Raw genomic sequence first — 22973 nt, forward strand, 5'->3', positions numbered from 1 at the left:
ATATCCTGCTAGATTGCCTGAGATTGCAGTATTTATTAGTTTTTACTACAGAATGGAAAACATCTTGCTTACATTTAGAAAATATATTTTTTTCTAATGAATTATAAAAGTATAAGAGTGAATGTCTTATATACACATGCATAGGTGTATTTGTGAAATGCAGTTGAAGCTAGGGATATATTACAAATCTTACTCTTTTTTTTCTCATGGCTTCTAAATACTATCCAGCTGCCTAATGCATTTAGGAAATTTGGCCCCCTTTATCTCCACTTAAATAAATGAGGCATACATGCTGCCTAAGTTTCTCGTTTTCTTTTTGTTATTTAACTAAAAGAGAAAAACTTGTTCTTAAATGTATTTGTCTAAGTTCAAAGCCCAAGTATTTTCATGTTTGGGAACTACCGCTATACCAGTGGGTTTCATTAAAAGAAGTCTTTCTTTAAATCACGATTTCCAAAGTGATTTTCAAAATATAGGCACAGAAATAACTGGTGAATGAGTTACAGGTGAGAGAACACAATAATTGATAAGAACTTTTAGGAGCACTGTAATATATTTTGTCTTTAAATTTTTAGAAAGTCCAGTTTATGTATTTATTTATTTTTGAGACAAGATCTTGCTCTGTCGCTCAGGCTGGAGTGCAGTGGTGCAATCATAGCTTACTACAGCCCTGAACAGCCCTGAACTTCTGGGCTCAAAGGATCAGCCCACCTTAGCCTCTCTTAAGTAGCGGGGACTACGTGTATTGGCCGTCACACCTGGTTTGGGTTTTTCGTGGAGTTTTTTGGTAGAGATAACGTCTCATTATGTTACCCAGGCTGGTCTCAAACTCCTGCTCTGAAGCGATCTTTGGTCTCCCTCTGGGATTAGAGACTTGAGCCACCATGCCTAGCCAGAAAGTCTAGTTTAGATTGACAAATATAGATAGCAGGTACCTATCTAATATCTATATATTTAATAATATATTTATATATCTAACATTATGACTATATAATATATAATATAGATTAGATCTATTATATCTCTATTAGATATATTTGTCTTTAAATTATCTCTAATATGTAACATATAATAGAGATCTGTTAGCTATATAATATATAACATCTATCAATTTATATCTAATATCTATAGATACTAGATAGTTATTTATCAGCTCACACATGTATGCATGCATATACATGTTCACATACATTTATGCTAGTTCTGCTTTGTCGTTACTTTTTTTAGCGTATGTCATTTTCCATGGAGATTGCTTTCAATTATGCTTTACGGTGAATGTTTTTCTCAAAGTAACCATAGCAGAAATACTCTATACTAGGAAAAAAGTCAGAAAGAACATCATGAGACATGATACACTTAGGTTTTTCCCAGATTGTTTAACCTGCCTTGGAAAATTCTGACACATAAGAAATAGTGGTATAACATGGAAACTTGTATCAGAAATATAATATATAAAGATTAAGGACTACTCATTTCTTCTAGCTAAATAGCTCTTTGAGTGATCTATTCTAGGGTCTGATTTCACAATACTTAGTCTTTCGTTTTATGCTGGTGGTTTGTGATTTCCTACAATATCGAGATAACTTTAAAAAAAGTATTTAGAATAAAATGTTTTATTGTTTATTATTAGTGGGGAATGTGACATTTGGCATCTCGAAAGAAGAGCCTGAGAGATTGGCCTTGAGAGGTCATGCTAGGTAAAGGCATTAGCAGTGAACTAAGACAAGAGGCAAGCAAGAGCTTGCAGTCTCAAACATTGCTGGCTTCTACTAATAGTGAACCAGTGGCATTATTCCTACCAGTCTATACTTCTGCCTCTGTTTAATAGGCTTTAAGCATCTCCCTTCTCTAAAGCTTATCAGCTTCTTCACATTTTAATGCTCTGATTTAATTTATTTGAATTTGATTGAGATGTTTCACTCCTAGAAAATCAGTACAGTTATGTCACTCTCCAGAAATCTATTTTCTATGTTCAATATGGATTTGTTTAATCATTTTTTTAAATGAAACAAAAATAATGTATGATTATTTCTTTTATATTTAACACTAACATTCTTAAATGAAACAAAAACAAACTGCTTGTTTTTGTTTGTTTCTCAAGCAACCCTGTATCTTTTTGGAAGGTATACCTTTTCATTCTGTTATTTTTCCAATATTAGATTGAGCTTTCTTTTCAGGTAGTGGCTTTTGGTGAAAATATTGGCGGTGTGTATTTGTCTCCTTATATCTGTGTCTCTAATTTGAGTGAGGAGAGGGTAAAACATCAAACATTTTTAACTTTTTGAAGTGATGATATTAAAGATTCTACTTTTCAAAATGGATTTTGAAAAAATATCTCCTTGCACATTTATGTTGACATCTAAAAATTTTCAGCATAAATCTAGGTAGTATTATTTACTTTGCTAGAAAAATGTTTAAAATTTCTAATGTAAAAAGTGGTTAAATTGAGTTACAATTAAGGAAATTCATCTAATGAGATGGAGGAGTTTTTTTTTTTTTTTTTTTCCTCCCCACCCTTCTCAGGACTTTTCCTTTCTCAATTATGAGTGATTTTTATTGCTGGAATGAAACACATTTCAGCATAAGTTTTACTTCTGATTTTCATCTTATGAATGTAAGGTTGAAAAACCTTGTTCACCTAAATAAATTAATAGGAATGGAAGGAGTAACGGCATTGTCACTAAATTCTTGAGACATTTGCCCAAAATCACGTCAACTTAACAAGTTGTTTAGATATTCCTTAGATTCCTTCTGTTGTTGTTGTTTTTTTAAAGCAAAGGATTGGAAAAATTTTTGTTATTTAAATATTTAAATCTCAAAAAGATTTGTTATTTAGTCATTAGAGTTCACTTCTACCCCAGTACTTTACATTGTCCCTCTGAATGGATAAGACGTATGCTTTTATTTATAAAGTGGAAGAAAGGCAAGTATAAATAGAATGTTAGAACAGAGAACCAGTTTGATATACTGCAGGTGCATTCTTATGTGGATCAGTTTGAAGAAAGATTACCTATGAAACCTTACTGAAACTGATTATCCTAAGACTGTCCATACCCATGGCGGGGGTGGGGGGCCGTTGTAAAGTCTTTACATACAGTAGCACCTGTATATACCCAGGTGTAGGCACTAGAAAGGCAGTAAGGTGGAGGCTAAGAAGCTTTTGTGTTAAAGAGTTAGGCCGCATGACCTGGGACAATTCCTTTAACTTCTCTAAGCTTTAGCTGCCTCATTTAAAATAGGAATAATAAAATCTGCCTCATGGATTATTGTGAGAGTGTGTTAAAGCCTTTAGCAAAATACCTCGGTTGTATTGGGAAGCTCTCAGTAAATGGCATATTCCTATAGGTTTATTCAAATCAACAGTGAACTAACTGGTGTAATCTAGTCAACAAATCTGGATTCAGGGTGGTCATTCAGAATCAGTATTGCTATCTTCATTCTTTAAAAACTGAATTGTATTTTATTTTTTAGAACAAAATATTGTGCTGATAAAGGATTATGCAACTTTAAACCTACCTATATTCCAGATTGAGTGATTTCGGCAAGTTGTCTTTCTGACTCTTGGACTAACTTTTGTAAATACATTGTACTGCTTAAAGGTGTAGATAGTTTTTATTATTATTATTATTATAGATTTTCATAGCAGTTGCTGTAAAATTGTCTCTTTTGCTTGTGTTGCTTATAAGTGATCCTGAATCATCTTAAATATATGACCGTACCAAGGGCAATAAATTATTTTTACATATATGAAATTCTGGTGTTATTAGCACTGCAAATGTGCAGTTAATCATTAGAAAGAGAGAACCCATTGAGATAAACATATATCAAAGCATAATTAGCCTGGAATAACCTCTAAAAATAGAAGTTACTATAAATAATATCCTTTATTCTGTTTATGTGTAGCACAGCCGAGTTCTTGCAAGCAGGTTCTGTCTTGAGTAGTACCTGGGGAATTAGAGGAGATTCATAATTGTAGCTGGGTAAGAAGGAAAGGGACAGATAACAGGATCTTACCTCCCATCTCCTGTCTCCCAAAGGGAAAGTTCAGTTTAAAGAATTCTAAACTAGAACAAAGAAGTAGAGTAACAAGGGATTGGCTAGGAGGAAATAAAGATAATTCTAAAGAATATGGGAAAAGCACATATAAGGAGTAGCCACCATCTGTCAGGCAAAGCTAGGACACCAAGGAAGAGTCCCTAGTCCATCTCAGGGCTGAGGTCCAGACCTTGATGGAAATGGCATAGGTGGCTTGCTATATGACAGAGAAGTCACTATGGGATGTGCTGGTGGAAGTTGCTGGAAGTCAGCCCTCTTAGGGTACTAAGGAAAGCTGTTCATCGGAAGGTGTCTAACTGGAATTGCTGTGCTGCAGAACTATTCAACATGGGTGGTGGGGGAGGCTGCTGGCTACTAAGTGCATTACAGAAACTGGCTGCTGGAGAAGCTGTGTGCACTATAAGAATCTAGTGCTAGAGAAAGCCACAAACAGCACACTAGTCCTGGTGTGCTCTCTGTCAAGCAAGCACACTGGGACAGAAGAAAAGCCCTTTCCTCCAGGAGTGTTCTTCAGCATCCTCTATGAAAAAAGCTTAGCATCATGCCAGGTGTTAGGAGGGAAAGTATTAAAATGGTCCGGATTTTCACAGAGCTGACACAATAGTAAATTTGGATTTGTGGAGCAGTAATTCTGTAAATGGAACATTCGAGCCCTTTGACAACTTGGCTTCCATGTATACCTTTCAATGCACATTTAAATTTCTATCCATCAATACAATTGTATTTCCACCCACACCCAACAAAATACAACTATTAGTTTCACTCATTATCCAGAATGAGCAGATGACTAGTTCCAAGAGTCATTGTATCCATCACTAGCTATGCATTACTCCACAAATTCATAATCACACTGAATATTATCTTATATAAAGACTAAATTGCAAATTTATCTTACAGCAACTGTCATATGAAATAGAAATAGGAAAGAGAAAAAGTAAATTGTTGACATATACAAATAAGCGCATACATAAAACAAGCAAATAAAAAATAATATGCAAAATTACTAATCCTTATTTCTGGTCATGAGGCTGTAAATGATAACTAACTACAACTTCCTTCTTCCATGACCCATTCATATTTTCCTTGCCCTCATCCAGAAGCTCACTCAGCTGGTTAGCATTCTTTACTTGGTAGAGTAACCCAAACATTGTTTATATCTTCAGTTGTTGTTGTTGTTGTTGTTTGGCTGCTACAGTATTCTGGTAACTTTCCTGTTGGGCATGAAAGTAGTAAGAGATTCACACTCCAGGTGAGATTATCACAGGGTTTGTAAGCAGAGGAAGCCTTGTCTGTGGAGGGCAGACTATTTCCACTACTAACAGGAGGCTCAGAGTGACCTGGGGACTCAAGATTATCAGTTTCCTCAGAGTTCAACCAGATGTCCCCATTCCAGGTTTCAGAATCTTATTCCTTAACCAATCAATGATAAAACTTTTGAGAAATTTGATGAGACTGAGAAGTCAACTCTCATTTTAATTTAGCATTCCACACAATTACATTTTGTTTTTGATTTTTTGGAGCAAGAGCTTCTTTTAGGGCTGGTCATGGATGCTTTCTGGCTCTCAAACCCTGTTGTATGAGACCTGAGTTTGTAATTTTTTCTGTGAGTGCACAAGGGCACTCCTAATAATCCGTCTCACATCACAGTTTTTATAGTTAGATCACTATGGCCGTAAGGTCAAGTATAGCAGTTGTCTGGGCTCCTAAGACACATGCTTCAATTGGCCCTTCATCCCTGTCAACCACAGAGATACCTTGATAAATTATGATGCTACTACAGACTATGGATTAATAGCATCCCAATCTCATTGGCAAAGAGCTCAGCACTGAGCTGCTCACAGGCCCAAACAAACCAATCCCAAAATCCTTTTCTTGCTGTTCTGTGTCCTGGGACCACTTCTCAGCCTCCCAAAGTGCTGGGATTACAGGTGTGAGCTACTGCACCCAGCCTCAATTTTTGTATTTTTAGCAGAGACAGGGTTTCACTGTATTTGCCAGGCTGGTCTCAAACTCCAAACCTCAAGTGATCCACCTGTCTCAGCCTCCCAAAGTGCTAGGATCACAGGCATGAGCCACCGTGCTTGGCCGACACAAGGTAGATTTTTATTTCACTTGTAGAAAGTTGAACTCTGTGTATGTTTAGTTTTTATTTTCATGGTGATGGTGGTGGTTCCTTCTGAAGAGGCAAAAGGAGCAAAGGACTAAGGCGAAAGAAACTAATAAGAAGAGAATAATGGTGATATAATTTTGGAGATACCCTAAAAAATAGTTTTCTGTTACTATTTTAAAGTATTTCCTAACAAAGAACTGTACCTTTTGTTTTTCAGACTGCCCTGGCACATTTAGAATCTCTTGCAGTGGATGTTGAGGTGGCCAATCCACCAGCCAGTAAGGAAAGCATTGATGGTCTTCCAGAGACCCTTGTTCTTGAAGATCACACTGGTAAGGGCAAAGCTGATCTCAAATGTTAAAGAACACGTTGCACATTTAAGTATGTTACCAGTGTACGTAGATGATGAAATACTTGATTATTAGAAACTTTCACTAGATTTTTTTTTTTTATAGAAGCCACATGCTCACAAACTTTCACCTCATATAAGAATATTTTTAATTTTCAAATGATAGACTGAGACAAATCTTCTGTCAGCTTTTTTATAAAAGCAATATTTATTAGATTCCAAATTGTCAAGTATTAGAAATGCTTACCAGTTAACTGATCAAAGACTCTCTTTTGTCTTTCAGAGATATCATCTATAAGTATAATATGTTGCTTTTCAGTTTTTTTTAAAATTGAACTATGTGTGAGTAATCTAAATTATTCGTCATTTTCAGCTATTGGTCAGGAACAATGCTGTCCAATCTGTTGCAGTGAGTATATTAAGGATGATATAGCAACAGAGTTGCCCTGTCACCATTTCTTTCACAAACCTTGTGTCTCAATTTGGTTACAAAAGGTGAGTGATATAATAATTAATTTAAAAATTAATACTTTTAATAGTGTCCTCTGCAAGTGATTAATAGTAGTATATTTTAAACCTGTTTATTTAGCTACAAATTTGTAGTACTTTTTAATTCATTGTTAAAAACTGGTTGCCTTTAATGATTACAGATTAGGGATAATATGGAAGTATTTTATTAACATTGTCTAAAAAACAACACAGGCAACAATAACATGTTTTTAATCATAACCCTGAAATTTGGTGTTTTCAAAAGTATCACAAGCACAGAAGCCTTTGGCCTTACTCAAAGTACTATAACAATACACAGCTATTCTTCTAATATGGGTTGGTGTTTCTGAAATGTATATGAGAGATTTAATAACCTACCAACTAGCTCTCATTCCAGTTTTTATATATTGTCTTTAAATATTTACCCAATAAATCTTAAGCATATTTGAATTATTTAAATAAAGGAAGTGTTTTACTTAAGTCTTTTTCGTGAATTCTATTTTTGCATAAAGGATTTACCATCCAGCTCACTAGGAATTCCCAAATCACTTTCCTAGGTTATCTACTGAGAAATACAACTGCTTTTCTTCCCTGTAACCAGTGCTTTTTTTCTTCCTCCACCCCTTTTTCCTTTCCTTCCTTCCCCTCTCTTTCCTTTTCCTTCCTTTGCTGTTCCCGTTTCTGTTTGCCACTTTATTCTTCTCAAAACTCTACTTTTAAAATGTCTGAAATTCAATTTAGAAATGTTCACTGTTCTTTTATAAAATATCTCTATATGAGATAAAGTGCCTGACAAGTAGTAAGTGCCCAGTAAATACTTTATAAATCATAGCAGATGAAAGCTGTTATTAGAAATTAGAGAGGTTTTTATTTTATTAATAACAGAATCACAAATATGAACTTAACTTATGATGCAAGTTACAAAGACCAGCCAGCTGTCTTCCGTAAAGAGCATGTGCTAACATGTGCTATTTGAGGGGTATTGTCTGTGTAGATATCATATGTGTCTCAAGTCCATGAGACTTCCTGATGTTCTAGATTGAGGTATAATATTTGATTCTGAATTAGTTTTAAAATACTGCTTTCCTTGCTCTCCCCTCTCCCAGAACATAATTTGGGAAATAATATTTTAGATGATTTTTCTTAACCTATTTATCTGGCATTTTGTTAATACAGTCTTGATGGCTGTAATGTACAGTATACCAACCTTTAGGGTTTTTATAAGAGTTAAAGTAGGTAATCCATGATGAATTTAATATAATGTTTGGCACATAATAAACACATAGTGTAGGAAAAGTAGTGGTAAACTTATTAGTAATTAAAGTTAGAATTCAGTAGAAAACGACTTTCAGTGTCTGTACACGATGGTGGTAGTAGTAGAAGTAGGTGTTATTAAAATTAGTGGGGAAGCAGAAAATGCAGAACCACCAACTCTTAACAATTTTGAGCATGGCTGAGTCTGTGAAGTCCATCCCCTCATTTCATTTCCACTCCCATACATTACAACTTCAACCCTTGTTGTCTTAACTACTATAGTAGTTAACAACTTTATTTCCTTACTCCCTTTAGAGGTACTTCCTTTTCATGTCTTTTTTATTTGTATAAACTGATGGGGTAAATGTGTAACTTTGTTACATGTATAGGTTATGTAGTGGTCAAGTCAGGGCTTTTGGGGTATCCCATCACCCAGATAACATACATTATACTCATTAACTAATTTCTCATCACCTTTCCCCCCCTTCTTTCAAATCTTCATTGTCTATCATTCCACCATTAAAAACATTTTCTGAAATGTAGTTCTGATCATGTACTTCCCTTCTCATAAAAGAGAGAGACCTTCAGTCACCTGTGGAATTTTATCTTGACCTTCAAGGCCTTCTGTGATTTAGACTCCAACCTGTTTCTTCAGATTCTGTATATTTGCTCATGTTTTTATGCATTTGCTCCTGTAGTCTGGCATAATTTTTCTATACCATCTGTAAGATTAGATGATCTAGGTAGATGCAGTTTAAATCCCACCCTTTCTGTCCTTAATAAATGCTGCCTTTAAACTCCCATGTTTCAGAGACTGAAGAAGCAGTGTTTTGTGTACTTGTGTGTCAGTCACTGTTAGATGATTCCTCTGGATTCATGATTTCTCATTTAATCCTCACAGTATTCTAGGACTTATTGGTATCCTTATTCCTGTTTTCTAATTATTGTTGCTTGTCTAAATTTAAATAACTAGTACGTAGTTCACCAAGACCACACTCATCTATTTGACTCCAAAATGTTACTGTTGAGGCCCAGTCTGCATGGCGAGTACACAATACACGTCTGCTGAAATGAATTTTTTTTTTTTTATGAGACAGAGTCTTGCTCTGTCGCCCAGGTTGGAGTGCAGCCTCGGCTCACTGCAATCTCCACCTCCCGGGTTCAAACAATTCTCCTGCCTCAGCCCCCCAAGTAGCTGGGACTACAGGTGCACACCACCTCACCTGGCTAATTTTTTGTATTTTATTAGAGATGGGTGTTATCCAGGCTGGTCGTGAACTCCTGAGCTCAGGCAGTTGGTCTGCCTTGGCCTCCCAGAGTGCTAGGGGCAGGTGATATTATAGGCGTAAGCCACCGCACCCAACCTGAAATGAATTTGTAAACAGTAAACATATGTTGTACAGCTTTGAATTATAATTCAGACTTTGCTATAAGCCAAGGTAACAGTCTCTACATTTTCTCTCCTGTCAGGAAATAGCTTAGTGTGAAGCCTTTCCTGTTTTTTTTTTTTTTTTTTTTTTTTCTGGGAAGAATGTTCCCAAGATACAGTTCTTTGTCTCCTTCAACAGCATGATCTCTTCAGCCCCCCTTCCAGCAGGGAGTTCTCTTTGGGAAAAAGACCAGATTTGCAAGGAGATAATCTGTCATCAGATGACATATCTCTATAATCATATATTGGTCCTAAAATGTTGTGCTCTTAGTATAACTGCTTTCCCCTTCCCACCTTCCCTCCAAGGACTGTGGTTGATTGTTCTATCATTTAGAAGGCACCTAATGCTCTCTTTTTTGGAAAGAAATATGGCTTAGAAAGAAAGTCTGAAGTCCATCTGCTTGGACATACCTGTGCTACCCTAAAATGAGGCTTTAATTTGCCATCTACCTACTTTAGTTCACTGTAGAATTCACACCAAATCATAAATGATAAATCATAAACGACTTTGGTGTGAATTAAAGTAGGTCTGTGGTTTCTCTAATAAATGCATAATAAATTATGATAATTCAATTCAGATTATTGTTGAGCTAAACTCTAACCTCCATGCGGACATGTGCCTTGATTCTTTGCACACCCTCTGCCATTGCATCAGTGCTGAGTTTAGAGGCTCTTAATTAAAACTCACTAGATGGAAAATGAATGACCTTAAAGATATGAATATGAATTAAAAATAGAAACTTTCCTCCATAAATTTAATTTCCATAAATGGAATCTGTAAAGTCTATCCCTATTCCCAGTTCACTGACAAAAGGAGGGGAAATTTTAAACAATCATTTCCATGTTGAGAAATTCCTAGATAAAAGCAAATAAAGTTACTTATAGCTGAGTCAGGATTAAAGGAGGGATACTCCAGTACCTTAATTTCACAGTACCACTCAGGAAAGCTGTTTCAACAAATTACAGTTTATGTTACCAAACAGAGTCTTATTTGAGATGTATTGCTTTGTTTTTCAATTATAAGTGGTTTTCTGCTTAAAAAAAAAAAAAGATACGAACATGAATAAGAGACATTGTTTACCCTCAAAGAAATTAAAGTCTGATTGGGCACAGAGAAAGTACTATTAAAATTATGTCTTTCTGCATCGTGTGGGTTTGAAGTTTGTTTTTTTTTTTTTTTTTTTTAATATATTTATATTTGAAATTAGGATAGTGATACTGTTTTTTTCTTTGTTAAGTTACTTGTGTGGCAGTTAAGATGATTCTGGTGGCTCTTAACATTTTTTTTCCTCCAGTCGGGAACATGCCCTGTGTGCCGCCGTCATTTCCCACCTGCAGTTATTGAAGCATCTGCAGCTGCTTCCTCCGAGCCTGATCCTGATGCCCCACCTTCAAATGACAGTACTGCAGAAGCACCCTAAACCTTAACAGTTGAAATGAGATCAGTCTATCGAAGTAAATCTGCAAATTCCTTCTAAATCTCATGTGCAAATAATTATATATAAATATATTTAAAAATGCTATATATAGTATATGCCGTAGTTTAGAAAGAGAATATTAACCTTTCTAAACTAAATTTAGGTTTGCAGAAAGTATTAAACATTTTCAAGCTGAATGTTGAGACAGTGCATCCATTTTCTTTAGTTGAATATGTTTGTATTAATTGTAAGGTCAAGCTTATCAGTTGACTCTCTCCAGAAAAAAAAAAATCATCCTGTGTGGCATACGTTATTGGCTTTGTCTAAAATACTGCCACTAAGTGATTATAATTAAACTCTCCTGTTTGCATCACATGTAAAGACTGTGTTCACAACAGTAGTAAAATTTGGTTTCATTGGAAATAAATTCTAAAGTATGCTTTTTCACTAGTCCCTTTTGGTTTTGCATAACCTCTTGGTTCATAATGCTGAGAAATTTTTCAGAAAGTCCATTTTTGACTTTTCACAATGTCAAATGAAGGCTAAAATTTTGGCCAGAACATCACAAAAGTTTTAAATCTTAGATGTAACATCCCCCCAACCCCCCCTCCCCGAAATAAAGTTAGGTAGTAAAATCCTTAATGAAACCAGTGGATGTGCTTAATGTAAGGTTAGTAAAGCATACTAAGAATCTAGTGTGCTCAATGCTTGGTACAAATGAGCTGAATTAGATGGCCTTATTAAACCCTTTCTAAGCTCTTACCCAACCTGTTTCTTGGTTACAATTATACTTGAAGGCCCAGAACACTCATGGAATGTTTGTTTAATATTGGATATCGTTAGTTTAAGGTAATTTTGCATCTACAATATTTTGGAAGGTCTGAAAACTTGCACGGGGTCATCTTTGTAATTACGTAACCCCAAACTAAGATGCACAGTGTCTCCTTTAGGTGATTACACACAGTAGACAAGTATGTGCAAACATGGACATAATAGTTCACTTACAAATGTGATTTGATGTTAACACTAGAGAATGGTGACTGTTAGAATATCACATTTGAGCAAGTAAAATAGTAAAGCACATAGTGAATGGATGTCCATCTAATTGGTCCATTGATAATTTAGTTTGGGCACATAAAAGGAATATTTATATGGCTTCCCAAATGCAGAGTTATGTCTTATTTGTGTAATTCCTCTGAGTATTTATATCCCGTCTCTTTTTTTCATTCTTAAAAATAAATGAATTTTCACTGTTGGCACATTTGAGGCTTAAATATAAGGAACATAACACTTGCATTCTAATTTTTGCATATATTGTAAATGTGTCTGGTATTTACAGCAAAATACTGTGTATCCTTTTATGGGTAAAACAAAAGTGAACATTGCATGCATGTAATGTGATGAATTTGTAATTTAGGAGTTCTTTGGAGCTTCTGTGACTTTGGAAATGCTTACATTCAGGCCTTAATGTTGCATTAGCTAGCATGTTTTTCCTCTGATGTATATAGTCACTGTTGTATAAACTAATCTTTGCTTGTTTTTTACTCTGTGATCTTTCCATGCCATCTTTCGTTAATAATCAGTTAGTGTCAAGGAGTCAAATCAGATTAAAATTAATTTCATGTGTATATTGTGGAAATTTGTGGCTAGTGTGATTTTTGTTTGTTTCCTTTTAAGTACTGTTGATGAGTTGTGACACTTACTGGTTAAACTTACGTTGCTAAAGATTTCTCTGTAATAAGCCACACATTATATTTAGGCTATATTAAGGGACCTTGGTTTTCTTCTAGATAGCAGCTGTCTCAAAGAAAATATTTCTTCTTTTCCTGTTAAGATTTAGCTGTTATCTGCCAGTTGTTAAGAGGTTCTGGTTCCAAACTCAACCAGCAATGTTGAGAGCTGAACTTAAGATAGCTGTTGTACTTTTTGCTTTCCATCTGTTACTGTCCTTCATTCTTGGCTCCCTACTATCTATAAACAGCTGCTATGAAGGAGAAAAATTGAATAAGAGTTGGCTTAAATTTTAAAAAGGAAAAAGAAAATTGAGGTTTTACGATTTTCATGGTAACAAGAGCTGATATAAGCTAAGGCTGACAAGTTCAGATACCAGAATATTATTTGGTCATATCTTAGATCTTTTTGAAAAAGTTAAGACTATATGAAGGTAAATTAGAAGTATGAATATTAATAAAATATCATTTATCTTATTTCTCTATGTTGTGACTTAACCTAATTTTATTTTTTTAACATTTTCTTATTTCTTGTAATATGAATGCTGATATTTAAAGGTAGATCTATGTGGTTTTCTTTTGTGTTTCTTAATTGTTTATTTCTAACTCTTAAGATTATTTGTGATCTGGATTTATGTATTTGTTTAGATATATATGAATTGTTAAGATGGATTGCAAGTTTTTCAAAAGCCCAGGTCTAAATGTAATGGTTGGTTTATTGTTCTACAACCCCAGCCCATCATTTTCTGTGTAAATCATAAACAATAAACAAGATATACTCGGTGGTCATTTCTAATATTTAATTGTGTGATTGTATTACTTCTATAATGTAACCCCTGAAGGATTTAGAGTTAATGACAACTAACACTAATGAGCATGTAATATTAAAGTTCTTGAACTGTGATCTAAGAAATCCCTAGAAAGAGCCAGACAGAAGTAGTTGATGGACTTTTTTCTGCTGGAGGGTCTCTGAGTCCTTTCCCTCTCCTGCTTGTCATCCCTGAGTTCTACACTGACTCAGGACTGCAGAAACCCTTAAAGGAAGGGAGCCCACCTCACGTCATGGTTTTCTCCAAACCAGGCATGGGAATATTATCAAATCTTTAATATTTTTATTAAATAATTTATTTAAATTATTAAATTTAGCAAGATTCCTCATGGTTCCCAAACAGTCAGAGAACTCACTCATTTGAGAAGGGTCAATTGGGTGCTGATAAATTAAGCCATTCAGTTAGACAAAGACTAGCCAGGCATGGTGGTGTGTCTATAATTCCAGCTATTTAGGAGGCTTGAGGCGGGAGGATTGCTCGAGCCCAGAAGTTTAAGAGCAGCCTGAGCAACATAGTGAGACTCTGCCTCAAAAAAAAAATTTAAATTTAAAAAGACAAAAACTAATCATTTTGTTTAGATGCTTAGAAAGTTTAGAATTCTCATTCTCATCTAATAGAATAAATATGTACTAGAAAAATAGTCTCAGAGCTAGAAACATCAGTGATATACCTCTACTGTCGATGCTTTTATAATTTCATCACTATTTTCATTCATCCACTGCTGGATGGAGCCATTTGGCATCCTTGCATAGGATAAATTTCACTGTTGGAAGATTGTCACCAAATTTATCTTTAAACAGCACACGTGAACTTAGATAGAAAGTCCTGTTTCTTCTGTGTGGCCACCTCTTCATATTCTTCTTCAGGCTTCATATGTCCTGAAATCTTACCCGATATCTATTCCAAACCAACCTAGGGTTGGCTCTTTCACTTAAAGTATGTTGTCCAGAATTAAACAGTCCTGTGGTCGAATTAGGGCAGGGTTCAGGGGCACTGCTGCCAACTTCAGAGTGATCCTCTTATGGCTGTTATGGTTGGTATATGTAATTATTATTATTACCACCATCATTATTAGCCAGGCTGTCATACTTGTTGGTTGTCTCCTGCTGAGCTTCACGGGTATTGCTGGTAAGCCTAGTCCACACCTAATCTTTACTTAAACAATCTCTTATTAACCTAATTGAAGGTAGCATTCATCCTTACTGAATTTAGTTTGTGAAGTCTCTTCTGAATTCAGGTTTTTCCTCTTAGCCGTGCATCAGTTCCAGTTTTGATAAAGCATGCCTTTGGTATTTAGTGGCTTTGTCTAAGTTGTTGATATATGTTGAATTGAACAGGATCCAACACAGACCCTCTTCAGAATGCCACTATACACAGCACTTCAGTTGAGTGATCCATTAATTAGTACTTTGGATACAGCTGTTACAGTACTTACCAATCACTTTATATGCCCCTGTTTCTTCAACTTTCCTAAAAAGGACACTAAAAATTTTGTCATTTGTGGCAGACATGTACTATGCACTGTCTTTGGAAGTAGCCTAATGTACTAGTATATTAAATAAAGAAAGGAAATGAATTCAGCTGGTAATGCCTCATTCTTAGTGAAACCATACTATCTCCTTTTCTAACTGCTTACATGCCATCTGTTTAATAACCTGCCTTAGAATTTGGTAAGGGATCAATGTCGCTCATTTTAATAATTTTTGGAGTCCACCTTTTCCCATCTCAAAATTATGTCAAAAAATATGCCGAAGTCACTTAATCACTCTGCTTCTGTTTTCTCTATCAAATAATGAGTCCAAATTACAGGTTCATTACTACCACTATCTGTGCATGAATGAGTTTGGAAAAAAACATGTTTTGCATACTTGGTTTCCATCATTGTTTATAGCACCACTTTTTGGAGATTGATGAAAATTTCAGATTAAACTCCTAAAAACATATTAATTACCTTTCAAGAGGTGAGAATTTGACAGGGGAACTTTATTAATTCAAAGTAACATGCAATTTTCAAAATTTTACTAAAAGGCTGCAACCTAACACTAATAAAGATAGTTGGCAATTTATTGCATCTTATATTGTTAGTATATAGTCAGTATACAGTTTTTATAGTGAACATTGACAGGGAGGAGGTCTTTATCTTATCTTTTTGGAAAGATACTACTTGTTACTGTCAGTAAAAGAAATTCTGCCAGTCACTGTGATTTCCTTGGATTATAACAGTTCTTCTTAATAAGATTCATTTTTTAAATGCATTTTTGCATTATAATAGTTCCTATTTTATGAAGCACGAACTAAATATTAGGCATAGTTTTAGGCTCTCTACTTTCATAATGTTTGCAGGGTTGATTTATTGTCTCAACTTTACAGATTTAAAAAAATAATAATAATTGAGCCCCAGACATGGTCAGAGAGCCCTGGTTCTTAAGCAAGATGCTGTGGGTTCTGTCCACTTCATGCTGCCTTCCTGGGTAGGAACAGCCTACCTGATCGGTTTTATCTGCATTATTATTTAAGTAAATTGCTTGAGATGCGTCTGTTTTGTTTTGTTTTTATCAGAAAAAGTTCAAATCTGTTAAGAATTTTGAGATATTTTTTTCTTGTTATATTATTTTGCTAACATGTTAGATATTTGTGTACTGATGACCAAGATTCTAATGTGGCCCTGATTAGTGAAGTTTCTTAGTCACCAGTAAGATCTAATGAGAACTTCCTACCTTTGCCTGGTAATTTGGGATTCTTAAACTGTTCTGCACACTGTCTTTGGCCTGAAAGATATATAGCATCCTGTTGTCTCTTAGCTATTGAGAGCTAACTATGCAGACATCTGTCTACAAACAATTTGCTACCCTTTGCAGAGGTCTGGATTTCGGTTCCTTAAGAAGCCATAGGCATTTGCCCTCCACAATTGCAAATACTCCAAAGGGTATAGAACCTACCCCCAAGTTGTTTCATCCATAGGGATACTTGACAAGCGCTTTCCTTTTGATTTCAATTCTTAATAAATGCCATTTTTAATTCTTTTTTAAAGAATTTTTTTAAAAACTCGAGCTGTTTAAATTATGCCCTAGTTCTGTTAGTTTACTCCCAGTGTCTTATGAAGAGAACCCAAGTGTTAGAAACAGTTGTTACAAGGGACTTCTCTACGTGTCATCATACCAACTGGCTTTTGGTCTCAACAAATAATTCTTCCTCTTCACCTGGACCAAGGATCCCCCAACCTTGACATTGCAGTATTCTAGGTTTGGTGCCATTCTAGAATATTAGACTTTTAATTTCTGTTTAAGTAAACCTTCAAAGCAGGTGAAGATAGAGATGAGGAGCTTACAAGATCAACCTGGTCTGGAAAGCAAGTTCTAGCCCCATTAAATGATGATGAAGCTATTCACAAGTGAGCACCTTGGTTACAACCCCACATCTAAATGTGTAAATACTACCTGAAAGAAAATGTTTAAAAATTTTCAAATTAGGGAGCTTATGAAAGTAGTATATTAGGACATATCAAATGGAAACCCTTTCTCAATCTGCTGAAAAACACCTTCATTAAAGCCAACAAATTAAATATTTGCATAACCTGAGCTACTGTCCATTTAATGTTTATCAAGTGCCTACTCACAAACCTGTGAACAAAATAGACAAGATCCCTGGCCTCCTGAAGTGTCCATTGGAGTGTTACATGTGCCCACCCCCAACACACTGGATTTACTCAGTAGAAAGGATTTCATCTTAGCCTGGGGAATGCCTGACACACAGGGCCTTAGAGTCTCTTCTGTGGTTACCCAAGCTAAAGAATAAGTGAAGAGCCCCCTAAGGTGACTTTAGCTACCAGCACCTACTCTCAAGCCCAAAGGATCTATAGCTATATTGAGATATTTATAGGATGAAGATCTAAGAGGTTGTATGCCCTATGGCCCACAGGAGGTCATGATGTCTCACAACCAGGGAGATTTGAAAAGAATTTTATTATATTTTACTTTGAGATGGAGTCTTGCCCAGACTGGAGTGTTATGGCATGATCTTGGCTCACTGCAACCTCCGCTTCCCTGGATCAAGCAATTCTCCTGCCTCACCTCCTGAATAGATGGGATTACACACATGTGCCACCATGCCTGGCTAATTTTTGTATTTTTAGTAGAGCTACGGTTTCACCATGTTGGCCAGGCTGGTCTCAAACTCCTGACCTCAGGTGATCCATCTGCCTCAGCCTCCCAAAGTACTGGGATTACAGGATGAGCCACTACGCCTGGCCAAGAGTTTATTTTCTAGAGATGGCGGTGAGTTGAATAGAGAGAAGCAAAACTCCAGTGTTTGACCTTATATCCTGTGCTTTATTTTTGCTACCTTTCTCTTCTCCCTGTGCTAAGGCATTCACATGTATGCATCCAGTGTGGTTTTATCCAGAAAATAGAACATGAAGCAGGAAATTTTGAAGCATTGCTTTTCTGCTGGCCATGTAGCCTCTGATACAACATATAATTTTTTTGTAACTATGCTGGCAGACCAGCACTAACAATGAACCCTGCAAACTGTCTTATAGTCTTACAGGCCTTAACAAGGAGTAAGTACCATTGTGAAATTGTCGAACTTGCTGTATTGTGACTCTCACAGAAGCTGAATGGGCCAAATGAAAGTACACTGGACATTAAGGGACATAAATGCTACGCAGATGGACAGCCATGTTAAGACAGTCCCCATTCCCAACTTAGCAGCAGCACTATGGTATAGCAGAGGTGCCAAACCTGAGCAAAACTGAGGCTCACTCAGGGAATGCAGAAATGTTGCACAATCCTTTGTGTTCTTCTTCCCCCACCCTCCATACTGTATTTGTCCTGAAACTAAGGCCCTGAAGAACCGCCTAAAGCTTAATTTACATGTAGGTGAAACTCAGTAGAAGGGGAAGCAGAACAGAATGCTGCATTGGATGGATTTATCACAGTGCCTGCAAGGACCATTCTACCTGAAGGAGAATATCCCTTTTCATTGTCAAGGACTGCACAGGGTTCAGGGTTTTCCCCTACTTGCAAGCTAATAAGTTTCTTAGATCCCAGGAGTATATACGAGACCTCTGGATCACAGACAAAGGACTTCATTTCTCATAGCACAGTGGGCAGCATGAGTTTCATAATTACATCAGTTTGCTTTCCCCCGCAATGTTCCTTTGGGGTGCTGCACACACACTGTGATTTTTTTTTTTTTTTTTTTTGGTCACAGCTGAGGAAATTTGAGCTTAGGAAACCCTATTCTTAGGGGACTGCTGGAAACCTGCCCCAGAAGAAGACATTATGCTTATCTTGGTCAGGAAACAAATCTGTCCTCTGACCTGGGAGGGGAGTAGGGAACAATATATCTGACTCCTAAGACTATTTGCTATACAAACGTCTTTGAAATGACAGGACAGGACAAAGCTATTCATGCTTTTTGCTCGGGAAGATGTGCAGAAACAATAAATCCAGGAAGAGTTGTCTCAACACCATAGCCCCTGCTAAAGGGATGGGACAGCACAGGCCACAAAACCCCACTCCTCCCAGCCACAGCAGATTGGACTGTTGGGCACCCGACTCAAGGCTCCGCACTCAGAGGTTGACCAGCGACCTGGTGCTGGAGCTAAAAGGCAGGCCAATCAGTTTCTCTTACCCATTTATGTTGGGAAATAGAGAATCCCCAACAGGAAATGGGAGGTGAAGCAAAAGGGTTGCAGGAGGAGGGATAGTTGTAAGTCGTCATGACATGCTGAAGTGATGAGGAAGCAGAAACTAAGAACAGTTGAAAACTGAAAGGGAGAAAATACATAAGAATGAATTAGAGAGGAAGCCAATTGTGGTGGGAGAGAAGGAAGCTGAGCCTCATGACCAGTGGAACACCAGAATGAAGTAGTCATAGCTCCTTCCTTTCCTGAGGCATCTTTTTACTTTGATCCCCATCTGCCACCCATACCAACCATGGATATCCTTGTAACAACACATACACACTGGAGAGACCTTGAGTGAGCCTCTGTTTTAGTTAAGTAAGCTCTTTGGTTATAAAGAACAGAAGAGGTACAAAATAATGTTGCAGCACAGTGACTGAAAACTAGTTAATATTTATTGAGTGCATACTAGGTGTTGGGAACATTTTTGGGTTGTTTAACATACAATATCTTAGTTAATCCTAATAAAACTTAGAAGTAAACACTATTGCAATCCCCCAAAGTCACCAAAAGATTAAGTACCTGCCAAGGCTCACATAGCTAGTAAATAAGGGAGTCAGGATTCCAACCCAATGCCCTTAACTGCTTTGTTGTATTGCTTACTGCATAGGTGAGTGAGTTAACACTTAAGTACAAATAAAATAAATTTTAGTGACATCACTAATAGTTCTTGCAGACTAACCTTGCAAGCTCAATAACCCTTTAAACTTTATTTCATCGGGGATGAAAATACTAAACATTTGGACCAAAAATTACTTAGAAGTTGGTAAATATTTATATTAATAAACACAGAGAATAAGCCCAAAGAAGTTAAGGAGAGGACCCTGAACATTACATTGATTTATTCTCTTACCTGGAAAAAAAAATCTGATGTCAGCAGATGCAGTTTATGTTACTTTCATATCCATTGCAGACTTAATTCTCCCTCCACCATTTATTTTTTCTTGCCGGCCCCTATGGTGTCCACAGTGTCAGTGACCACTGTCTGCACCTGCAAATAGGTAAGAACAATGATGTGATCAAAAGAAGCCTGTTGCCTTTCTACAGAATGGTAAGGCCTGGGTAGAAAGCAAGTTGTGATTGACCGGGGTGAACGTCGGGTCCCTGCTGTGTCTCACACTAAATCCGCTCTACGTGATCTTGCTCTGTCCTAATTGGTCTCTGTCCCAGATGGCGAATCCCTTTGGTTAATGAATACCCATGGCCTCATCATCTCTAGGAACAGGGGCCTACCACAGGAGCCTGAGAGTGCTGCCAAAGCAACTTGGCAAAAGATACTTGTCTGTTCCTCGACTGCTTTGTACTGAGAATCAATTTAAAAAAAAAAATCATCTAAATAATCACTGCGTTAGCTCCCTTAAGGAAGAAATGGTGGCTTGCCCAAGATCATACAGCCAGCCAGTGTCGGAGGCAGGACTTGAATTCAGGTCTTCTGACTACTAACAGTTTTCTCTACTATGCGAAATACTGTTCCTGCTTTCCTTTTGCCTGTACTCACTGTAATTCTCTGGTGATTCAAGGCAGCAGCTAAAGTGAGATCTGAAACAAAGGCCTTCATTGAATAGGTCGCATTTGCCTGCAAACCTGCTTTGTCCCAGCCACTCTTCCGCCAGCAAAGTGTAAATAATGACTTAAATAAGCCAAGCAAGCCCTCTGTGAGTTTCTGTTTCTCTGCTTCCATTTGGGTCAGTTTTAAGAGGCTTGGCATGGGGAAGCAGGGACATTTCTGAAAGCTTGCTCTGCAGCTAGCATTTTATGAAAATAGAAGTACAGGATGAAATTTTGAGCTCTTTAAGGATGACAACCCTGATTGATGATCTCTAGGAGCCGGTAATTGCCTCCTGGTCTTAAAGTAGGAAACCTGCTGGGTAAAAAAATAAAGATAATGAAGGGAACATTTTGTCTTATAAATTGAGTAACAGCATTCTCTGGCGACCTGTTAATGTCAGAGATGATCTCTACGAAAGTGAAGATGAATTTGATTGCACCCAGAAGGAATATTTTTTCCTTTCAAATGGAAATACAAATTTAAGGTTTTTCTGGGCAAACTTGCTTGAGTTTAAAAAGAGGCAAGCTGAGATAATATTTATTTACAAGTTAGAAGAAACTTGTAAATAAAGTTCCTTCCAAGTTAGAAGGAACTAAACAATCCTGCCGGTTGCTCTAGCGGTGACAGGCATTTGCCTTTCTCATTTTTCTTCTTCCCTTCTTCCCTCCCTCCTGTCTCTCCTTCCTTCACTCCTTCTTTCCTTCATCAGCCAGGCTGAGTTTAAATCCTAGTCCTGCCATGTACTAGCTGTGAAGTCTTAAGCAGTTTACTCAACCTCCACGTACCTGTTGCCTCATCTATAAAACACGGACAGATGGTTACCTATCTAGGGTTTTTATGAACACTAAGAGTTCACATATGTAAAGTACTTCGGATCTGGCACACAGTCAGTGTTGGACAGGAACATGCCTTCCCCATTCCTGATGTTTCCTTCCACATGGAAGGACTTCTTTACTCATTATTTGATCTAAATCTTCAATGACAAATCACAGTATCACAAATGGATTCATGAATTTTGTAATATATTTTTAAGTCAAATTGTTTGTATAGACAGAAACCCAACAAAACATTTGCCCAGGGCCTTGGGTACCCTAGAAGTGGCCCTGGAGAAAAGCATTCGCCTACAGAAATCAACCATTTTCTTCCTCAGCCTGTATCAGTAACAAAGGTGCAGGTTTGGCCACTATCTGGCATTCCTTTGTCTTATTCCTCAGTTTGTTTCCAAGCTGATCAGGGAAGAGAGATGCCGTTTCCTCAGATCCCTCAAAGTCCCAATAAGCACTCAATAAGCATTAGGTGTAATCATTTTTCATGCTTTCAGGTTGTACCTTATTTTCCATTTTTTCTCCTTTCCTTTCATTCCCAAAAGCCTCTTTTCTTTGATTCTGTAAGCTCTTCTTTGATCCCTGAGAGATTCCTGTTTATTCTTGTTTGTTTTTTACAATTTTTCCAGAGACCTGGATAATCTCTAGCACAGAAAACCAAAACAAAAAACAAAAAACCATCCTCTTCCTTCTTAGCATCCTTCAGGAGCTGGACTCTGGAAATTCCACTGTCCCCCGTCCTTCGCAGTGCTGCTCTCCAGGCCAGCAAGCTGTGCCCGGGCCCTGTCTGGAGAGGAAGATCACAAGAGAAGAGCATTCAGTGGGGTAACAAAATATCCCCACTGAATGAAGGAAATCTACCTTCGGATTGGATCCAAAAGGTCAAAGCGTTCAAGGAATGAAGGTATTCAACATGGCAACACTGGGAGCAAAGTAAATGTTCAATAGTTGGATGATGATAAAGTAAGCGACTGTGAGACCAGCAGGAACACGTGGAGCTCATTACCATTATGTTTAGGGAGACCCGGAGGAGACACGGCATAGGGCTTATGTGGAATGAAGAGGGAAGGGGGAGACAATTTATAAATGCATGTCCTGTGGTTGTGTAAAATTAGGCATCTGTAAAAAAGGTGGGAATCAGGTAATAATACAGTTAACATGTTGGAGTAATTGGATAATAGTATTAGTTGTTTCTTTTCTTGAACTGAATATAATATAGTTTTATTACTTTTATAATTTAATAAATTTG

The 22973-nt window shown here is 36.9% G+C and overlaps 1 protein-coding gene and 1 long non-coding RNA gene across 2 annotated transcripts in view; one reads left to right on the forward strand and one right to left on the reverse strand.

Moving 5' to 3' along the window:
- The window catches only part of PJA2 (praja ring finger ubiquitin ligase 2), a 75865-nt gene extending 62232 nt beyond the window's left edge, over positions 1-13633 (forward strand). Inside the window, exons 8-10 of the mRNA XM_032274863.1 lie at positions 6384-6498; positions 6889-7010; positions 10983-13633. Of these exons, the coding sequence (XP_032130754.1) occupies positions 6384-6498; positions 6889-7010; positions 10983-11108 (363 nt within the window). The 3' untranslated portion in view covers positions 11109-13633. The remainder of the gene's footprint in view (positions 1-6383; positions 6499-6888; positions 7011-10982) is intronic.
- On the reverse strand, positions 137-19635 carry LOC116549345. The gene is made up of 3 exons (XR_004267817.1): positions 19622-19635; positions 15560-15561; positions 137-269 (listed from the first exon to the last, which is right to left on the reverse strand). It is a non-coding gene; the product is annotated as an uncharacterized LOC116549345 (long non-coding RNA).
- Positions 19636-22973: the final 3338 nt, after the last annotated feature.

This window comes from Sapajus apella, unplaced genomic scaffold (assembly GCF_009761245.1).
Source record: "Sapajus apella isolate SASKATOON/1434 unplaced genomic scaffold, GSC_monkey_1.0 scaffold1, whole genome shotgun sequence".
Lineage (NCBI taxonomy): Eukaryota > Metazoa > Chordata > Mammalia > Primates > Cebidae > Sapajus > Sapajus apella.